This window comes from Natrix helvetica (genome assembly GCF_964273705.1).
Source record: "Natrix helvetica genome assembly, chromosome: 4".
Classification (NCBI taxonomy): domain Eukaryota; kingdom Metazoa; phylum Chordata; class Lepidosauria; order Squamata; family Natricidae; genus Natrix; species Natrix helvetica.
In genome coordinates, this window is record NC_138550.1 from 25,608,673 (window position 1) to 25,618,139 (window position 9,467).

At 36.6% G+C, this 9,467-nt stretch overlaps 1 protein-coding gene across 1 annotated transcript in view; it reads left to right on the plus strand.

Moving 5' to 3' along the window:
* PDS5B (PDS5 cohesin associated factor B) overlaps positions 1-6,640 on the plus strand; it is a 77,782-nt gene extending 71,142 nt beyond the window's left edge. The window contains exons 31-35 of the mRNA XM_081952916.1: positions 1,921-2,020; positions 2,352-2,821; positions 2,901-3,002; positions 3,223-3,361; positions 4,041-6,640. Of these exons, the coding sequence (XP_081809042.1) occupies positions 1,921-2,020; positions 2,352-2,821; positions 2,901-3,002; positions 3,223-3,361; positions 4,041-4,076 (847 nt within the window). The 3' untranslated portion in view covers positions 4,077-6,640. The remainder of the gene's footprint in view (positions 1-1,920; positions 2,021-2,351; positions 2,822-2,900; positions 3,003-3,222; positions 3,362-4,040) is intronic.
* Positions 6,641-9,467: the final 2,827 nt, after the last annotated feature.

The following is a 9,467-nucleotide window of genomic DNA, read 5'->3' on the forward strand; positions in this document are numbered from 1 at the left end:
CTTTAAGGTGATGCTGAAATAAAATACATGTAGTCCTCAACTTGCGATCACAATTGAGCCCCCAAATTCTGTTGCTAAGACATCTGTTAAATGAATGTTTCCCCATTTAATGACTGTTCTTGCCACAGTTGTTAAGTGAAGCACTGCACTTGTTAAGTTAGTAACACGATTGTTAAGTGAATCTGCCTTCCCCATTGACATTGCTTTTCAGAAGATTGCAAAAAGTGATCACATAATCCCAGGACCTGCAACCATCATAAATATGCCAGTTATCTGAATTTTGATCACATGACCATGGGGATGCTGCAACCGTTGTGTGAAAAGCAGTCATAAGTTGCTTTTTCTTTGCTGTTGTAACTTGAAACTGTCACTAAGCAAATTGTTGTGAGTCAAACACCTGTGTATTATTGCAGGAGAAAGCCATTGTTTGATAGGGAGATTGAGATACCAATATATCCTATAAACAAAATTGCATAATAGAATTTAGCTTAATTCTCAGTAAGATCAAATGATTAGGCATTATTTGACAGTAGCCAAGTCCTAATACATATATACATTTTCCTTTTCTACTGTTCAGTTGTGTTCAGTTCTCAGAGACTGCCTGGACAAGTCACTGCAGTTTTCTTGACAAGGTTTTTGAAAGGTGGCTTGCCATTGCCTCCTTCCTAGGGCTTAGTAACTATACCAGTGATGGCGAACCTATGGCACGTGTGCCACAGGTGGCACGTGGAGCCATTTGTCAGGGCACATGAGGCGCTGCCCTGTCAGCTGAGTTCACCCTTTTTTAAAGCCATTTTTCGCCCTCCCCAGGCTCCAGAGGCTTTATAAGAGTCTGGGGAGGGCAAAAACAGCTTCCCCCGCCCCCCCCCCCCGGATGCCCTCCGGAGGCGTCAGGGAAGCCTCCGGACGGTCCCTGAAGCCTTCGGAGCACTCAAAACAATGCTCCAAGCAAACCAGAAGTCACTTCCGGTTTGCTCGGATGATCGTTTTGAGCGCTCCGAAGGCTTCAGGGACCATCCAGAGGCTTCCCTGACGCCTCTGGAGGGCGTCCAGGGGGACGGGGAGGCTGTTTTCACCCTCCCCAGGCTCCTATAATGCCTCTGGAGCCTGGGGAGGGCGAAAAAAACATGTAAAAATGGGCGGGGGAGCGCCTGTAGTGCACGCATGCGCACTGGGTGTCGCGCATTGCATTATGGGTGCGGCACGCCCGCACATGACCCCCCTGCGCTCCCCCCACTTATGGCACGCGAGCCAAAAAAGGTTCGCCATCGCTGGACTATACCAAGCTCATTCAACTAGTTTTGTGCCAAAGGCAGGATTAGAATTCATGGTCTCCTCGTTTCTAACTAATGCCGTAACCACTACATCAAACTGTCTCACATTTCCTTATTTTTTATAAATTACTGACTGCGACTTTAATAATAACAATATAGTTCTAACAGAACAGAATCTTTGTCGCTCAGTTGAGCTACAATTTTGGAGTCCTTGCTTCTCTCTGAATTTGGATGTTTGCTTGCGGATATTTCATTATCCTCCTAAGTAACATGAGTGCTAGTGAATGTAGGGTTTCCTCCCTTCATTTTTCTCCCTTGATTCCCCCTTCAGGTAATGAAATGTCTACAAGCAAACAACCAAGTTGCAAAAAGTACTCCGCAATGACAATGTATAGTTTATCAGTAAAAATGCAATGTAAGGATACATAAAGTACTTTCCTGACCTTGGCAACCCAATTTCTTTTCAACATGATAGGGATATTTTTGAGGCAAAATCTACATAGGTGACAAAATAATTACCTAATAAAAATAATTATATTATTTAAATTGTTTGCTTTGTATTTTACCCTGGTTGTTGTCGATTTTTAAAATATAAGCACCTATGAATTATATATTTTAATCATTATGCATATTTTAATTATAATAGGCTCGATAGCACTGAGCTAGACCACAGTGAAAATGAAGACTATACAATGACGTCATCTCTGCCAGGAAAGAAGAATGATAAAAGAGATGATTCTGAAATCGTAAGAATTAATAGAATTGCTTTTCAATTATTTGTAACATTAATTTTTGAAAAATAGTACAAAACACAAGCAATCTGAGATGTGCTTAATGGTTATTCATCTGAAGGTACAAGGTTTAGAAAGAGTGCCTTAAAAATATGTATTTCCTTAAAGTTTTTATTTTGCCCTTCTGGTCAGTGTTTATATTATAATACCATAAAGAAAAATACCATTTTGGGGTATTAACATATGGTGGTTTTTTCAGCTTATTTGTAGAATGAGTTCGTATTTCCTTACGTAAAATGATCTACACATATTTGATGGATGAAGTAGTGTTCTCTCTCTTCCTCAGTCAGAGCTGGAAAAGCCCAGAAGTAGAAAGAAAATGATTACAGATCCTGAGGAAAAGTTGGGTATGGATGAACTGAGCAAATTAGGACAAGAATCAAAACTTAGAAGTAGCCAGCGAGGCAGAAAAAGGGCTGCGGTTATTTCAGAGTCCGAGGAACCCCAGTGGTCAGAGGAAAAGAGGTTAAAAGAGAGTATCTTAGAAAGTGAAGATGAACAAAACAGCCCACCAAAGAAGGGAAGAAGAGGGCGACCTCCAAAGGCCGCCACAGGAACCATACAAAAAGAAGAATCAACAGTAAAAACATCTAAAAGAGGGAGGAAAAAAGCTGCACCAGTTAAACCTATGGAGGAGGAGGAGGAAGAAGAAGAGGAGGAAGAGGAGGAGGAAGAGGAGGAAGAAAGGCAGATAGACAGCATAGAACAGAAGTCAAAAGGTCGACAGTACAAAGCACCCAAAAAATCACAACAAAGGTAAGCCCTTCGTTCAATTGTCCGCTATTTTAGAATTTAAATTGACAAGGTGACTGAATTGGATATCCTTCCAAAACAGATCTGAATCATCAGAAATAAGCACAGCTGAATCCAACCAGTCTACACCACAAAAAAGACGAGGAAGACCACCAAAAGTTCCACCCACTCAGCAGAAGAAAGGGTATGATGTGATGTCAATCTAACAAGAGGTTCATTAAATTAATTTTAAAAAATGTTCCAAACTTAGAAGATCCTGTGAGTACAATAAGGTTCACAAAAAATAACAATTTAATATTGCTTACATGCTAAGGCAGTCTACGTAATTGTTTCCCCCAATCTTTCTTCATTGCTTAAACTTTAAAGTGTTGAGTGATTCCTTGGTTTGCTGCTTTCTATTTTAGAGGAGCTGGACGATCAAAACAAACAGCAAGCAAAGAAAATGAATCTAGCGAAGAGATGGACGTATTTCAAAGTAGTTCTCCCATTCACGATATTCCTCAAGAAGTAACAATGGAGGAGGAGGAAGTGTCCTCAATCAGAGTAAATATGTTTATGCACAATTGCACGTAGATTCATTTGAATTTCATACTGTTGAAGCTTAAAGTTTAGTAAAGTGCTACCTATCTTTGACATTATTAAATATAGTGAAGCAGAATTGGCAGTTCCCTGTTTTAAAAGTGAGAGAATTTTCCTTTGGGAAGAAATAGGCAATTCCATTTCACGTAGTACAAACTGTGTCTGAGAGGGGAGCATGCATTACTTGTGCTTATTTTAAATCTCAGCTTTTATCCAGATAGACACCTATACAGAGAACGTGGAAAATTATTTTTAAACAATCAGTATCATTATTATATTCCGGACTGCGCTTAATATCATTGAATTCAACTGTGCATCTAAATGCAATTAGACTTAAAAATTAGTGGGGCAAGCTTTTCTGCCTAATCTTTGTTTGGTCATATCATGGAATGCCTTCATCCAGATGATGTTCTAGTTAATGGATGTATTTTCTTGATGAATCAGTTAATGCTGTTTCAAATGCATTGTCTACTGAAAGAGCAAAACAGCTAGTTTAATATCAACACTATGCCGATTTTTACATTCTTGAAGTTGTACCCAATGTATGGTTTAGACAGCTTTTTTTTTTTTGAATATGGAAGACTATGTATGCAGAACATTCTTGAATTGAGGCTTCTAATTCTTGATATTTGGTTTTTTTCAGGTTCGTCGGAGGACATCTAAAAGGGAAAGGCGATGAAGAGTCATGCTCCTGCCATTTTTAAATGATGTCACTCTTATCATTTGCAAACTTTTAGGCTGAAGAGAATTGTTGATGCTCACAATGGGATTGCTGAAGAAATTAAATCATTCTATTTCCTGCTCCTGCTTTTTGAAGCTCCTAGGTCATGAGCATAATCCACACATATGTTTATATCATTAACTATGGGGTTTTGTGAAATGTAACGTATGCTGGCTATATAGACAAAAGAACTAAAAAAAACCTGTCTGTAAATAATCCTTTTAAAAAAAATATTTCTGACTTTAAAGTGCTTGTATAGCTTTTATCACGGCTTTACACAACAGTACCAGACTGTTTGGTGGAGCTATTGATTTGGGAAAAAAGACAAAAAAAAAAAGTAAGAATGGGTATCAAGCAATATTTGTCAGTGTCTGTATTCTTATTTTTCTTGGCATTTAACTGTGAAAAAAAATCACTTTGACAAAATAGGGACACTTGCTCTGGCACTATTTGTTAAATAAAAAAATACATTCTCTCTATGTATCTAATTCAGTGTTTACCTTTGGCAGTTGTCTGTCTTTGGAGGTGCCAAATTGCTTTTAAACAATGTGGGATAAAACAAGTACATCTAGCTGCAGATGTGTGAAAGGATAGTCTTTTAATGCACCTCAGTATTGATAACAGATTTCTCTGGACTTCTTGTGGCATTGAGCATTTAAAAGAATTTAATATTTTAATTTTTAAAATGTGTTATTAAATAATGTAACGAAAGCTGATCCTCATATTTTCCTTATTATTTTTTGTTAATCTGCTGTATCAATAAAATTCTGTAACTGAATTTTTAATAGTCTAGTATGTCAATGTGTATATTCCCTCCTGAACACTATGTTCATCAAACAAATTATTATGTTATAATATGAGACCCTAATATCTCAGCTTTAGTGAAAATACAGGTTTTATTACCATGTAAATCAGAAAATTTTATTGATGCAGTCTGTCTTTATAAAGCTGTTTTTTCTTCAGAGCCAAGTGTTTTGTATATCACAGTAAGTTGCATGTTTATGAAAGAATGTAATGAAATTGCAATGTAATTTTTAAAGTCTTATCTAGAAGATGCTACATTGCCTCATGAGAAATACTTTTACCAAGTGTCTATTGTATTTTTTTTTTTTTGGTTAGTCAATATTTTTTATGTTTGTGTGCTTGGGTATAAGCATGGACAGTTGGAAGATTGAAGTAATAAGAAATGTGTTTGCATTAGAATGATCAGCTGCAAAATATTTCAGTCAGGGTATTCAAAATTTGTATGACATTTCAGTTTATGTTTTACATTGATGTCATTGAACTTTGTTTCTTGGGTAGAATTACAGAAAATAGAGGAAAAACTATTTTAAGACATTGTCATATATGCAGTTTTCCAAACTGTGTTTGAACCAAAATGTATAGGTTACTATTTATGCTTAGCCATGCACATTTTATGGTTTCCCATGCTGTTTTCCTCCAGTTCGATAGCAGTATATATGAGGATTTCAAGTTTTAACTTATTAATATTGTATCTCATGGAATAATGGAGCATTGTCATAAATTAACAAAGACATCTATGTTATAATTCCAAGGGAATATATATATCCTGGGAATAGATGAAAAGATACAGTGATTTGAAAACATGTTTGCAAGTATATTTTTAGAGGAAAACCAACTCTTTTCTAAGCTTTTTTATTATAATTTGTATTGATTTTTTTTAAGCAGCAGCAATAGACAAAGGCAAACAGTTTGTGTTTATCAAACTGTTCTACTTAAGTGCTTTTTCTAGTAGCTCTTTTAGCTAGTAATTATTGTTCTTGAATTATATTGTATTTTTATGCCCATAATTTTGGGTAACAACAATCAAAAAAACATTAGCTAGAGGTGGCTCTGAAGACTAGAAAATTGCCCACACAATGTAACCTCAGTGGTTCATAGAATTTAGCAGTGCAAATTACAGTTTTTATATCTACATAAAATAAAAACATAATGTATGACATTATCTTCACTGATAACATTTCACTGACATCATTTTGCAGAGTATATTTAAACCATTTTATATGAAGTATGAAACATTAAAACTGTTCACAGGCTTTTGAAGATTTATTTGCATGAACATAGTTTGATCATATTTCCTTAATATTGCTGAAAATCAATTAATCATAAGATGTTAATGTAAATTAAATATATAATTTGACATTTGAAATGTTTATTTCTTGGAATATAATGTGTACTTGGGAAAATAGGTGCAGATGGGATAATATGTCAAACCTTTTAGGTTTTATTCTCATACAAAAATAATGCACATGTTATGTACTAACACTTTGGGATTTGAATACAGTAAATGGAGTAAAATAATTCATAAAGAAACTGGATGCTAAGATTCAGTTAGTATTCTTCATTATGTTCATTTTTTGGTATGTATTATATTACATTAAACAAAAAATTGAGCTCACTGTTAAATTCAAGCATGAAATTCTTATATTACAGTAAGGTATCTTGCTGCAAACTGCAGCCTTCATGTTTGTACATATAAATTACTTTATTTTTAAATTGGCTGTTTTCTTTGAGTGGCTTAATTTCTAGAGTTGGCTTATTTTTCTAACATTTTTCTTTGCACCAGTTTCAGCAGATACGAGTATGTTTGACAGGTGTTTAGATTCTAATGCTCTTCTTGTAACGAAATAAAAAAATGTACTTCAGTCAGAAGATTGGAAGATGCTCAGAAGAAAATCATCGTAATTTGTTTTAACTACAATTTTTGGTAGTGCAAACATTTTTCTACTATTGGATCTTCCTACCTACACTCTGTGCAAAATTATTAGGCAAGTTGTATTTTGGAGGATTACTTTCATTATTGAACAACTACAGTGTTCTCGGTCAATCCAAAATATTAATAAATCTCAAACCTGAACATTTAAGAAAGTAAAAGTGAGGTTTTGGCTTTCTTAGGTGAATATCTTTGTGTGCACAATTATTGGGCAGCTATTAGTGTGCAGAATTATTATGCAACTAAATGAAAAACTAAAATTTGCCCATCTCACTCATTTATTTGCACCTGTTGAAAGTGAGAATAATAAACAAGCAATTCAAAATTTGCAAATAAACATTTCTGTCATTTAAATAAAATCTGTGACCAACCCTTACCTTTTCAGTACAATCATAAGCCTTCCATTCAAGGAGTCTGTCAGTTTCTTGATCTGTTGACAATCAGCTTTTTGTGCAGCAGCAACCATAGTCTCCCAGACACTGTTCAGAGGGGTACTTCACCGTAAATCTCCTGTTTAAGAAGGACCCACAAGTGTAGATCAGGTGAGGAAGGGGGGCATGTCATTGGCCTTTCATCTTTAAGGCTTTTACTGGCTAGCCATGCAGTGAAATACTTTGATGCATGCGATGAGCATTGTCCTGCATAAAAATCATGGTCTTCTTGAAAGATGCAGACTTTTTCCTACACCACTGCTTGAAGAAAGTGTCTTCTAAAAACTGGTAGTAGATTTGGGAGTTGATTTTGAGTACATCTTCAACCCGAAAAAGCCCAGGTAGCTCATCTTTAATAATAACAGCCCATACCAGCACCCCACCTCCACCTTGCTGGCGTCTTGAATTGAAGTGGAGCCCCTGTGCCAGTTACTGGTCCAGCCACAGGCCCATCCATTGAGTCACTCATGAGTCCATAAAATCTTTGAAAAATCTATCTTCAGATATTTCTTGGCCCAGTTTTGCCGTTTCAACTTATGTCGGGTTGCAGCCTTCCTCATCTTGGCCATGCGTCTGAGCACTGAATACCTTGTACTTCTGGGCACTCCAGGTGGGTTGCAGTTCTGGAATATGACAGCACTGGAGGATAATGGGTTCCTGGTAATTTTCAAATGTTTGGCACTTAGTTTGCATCTTTTTTTCTCAACACGTTTCTTGCGCCCCTTTTACTATTTGCAACAAAACGTTTGATGGTTTTGTGATCACGCCCCAATATCTTAACAGTTTCAAGTTCAAGAGACTTTTTTTTACAATTTTTGACTTTTTGGAGTCAATTAAATCTTTTTTGGCCTATTTTGCCTAAAGAAAAGAAACTGCCTAATAATTATGCAAACCTTGATATAGGGTGTTGACCTCCGTAGGCCACACCCTCCCTTCATTACACAAAAACACATCATCTGACATGCTTGTATCCACTAAGCATTCAAGTTTATACAGCTTGCAGGTGGAAAATACGCATAAAAATGATACGGTGAAAATACTCCCTTGCCTAATAATTGTGCACGCTGTATGTGTCATCAGTTTGAACCTTGTATTTCGTGTGGGCCAATTGATTGCGGGGAATGATGTCCCATTAAATTCCACAAGTCATGCACAGCCACGCTGATTAAAAAAACTATCAATTTAGTGATAATTATCCAATGATACTCAACCTTGAGAACTATTAGGAATTCTCATTTCCTTAGTGTGATTTTATTGTTTCCTATTGTACAGGTTTTCACTGAGCAGTTCATACTGTAAGAGCATTACAGACTTTGAGATTCTGAACACATATTGAACAATCAATCCTGACTTATTCAGGTATGTGTTTATTACCTACTTGGTAGTTTATTCCTTACATTTTTCTTGGCATAGATGTGGGCTGGATTTCTTTTGTTTTATTTTCATACCATTGAGATAGAATGGTCAGTTTTTACTTCTGTTAAAAAAAAAAGAATGTTGTGTTCTTCTATGTGATTTAGTATGTTTATTGAGAAATGCTAAGATTCTTCTGCAATTTTCCAGTAGAAAGTATTAGGAAATAAATTGAGTTTAAGGACTTGAAAATTCAGAGGTGTAAGAATTGGAAATGAGAACAGTATCGTCCCCGTTGAAATATAGAACACTTAGTTGCTCTGATGGCTCTGCTATTTCTCACTGGCTCCCTGTCAGAAGGGGTTAGTCACATTTGTGCAAATTCAGCTTTCTCTACTTCGTCTACTGCTTACTGTATTTTTTGGATTATAAAACGCACTGGAGTATAAAACGCACCAAGGGTTTGAAGAGGCAAATTAAAAAAAAAGTTTTTGCACTCTGCAAACCTCCCCAAAACTGCCTGTTTTTCTCGAAAACGGGTCCATTTCCTCCCCCCCACCCCAAATGGCATGAATAGCCCATAGGCTTGTAGAGTGTTTCGGGGGGGGGGCAAAAATGAGCAAAAAACAGCCCGTTTTTCATTAAAAAAGGGGCATTAGGAAGCTTATAGAGTGTTCCCGGGGGGGCTGGGCAGGGGCAAAATTGAGCAAAACATGGCCCAATGTTTGCTCATTTCTGCCCTCCCCAGCCCCCAGGAGCTCTCTGAAAGTCTCCTACAAGCTGTCCATGTACATTTTGGTGAAGGGGCAGGGTTTCAAGAGGCAAAAAAAT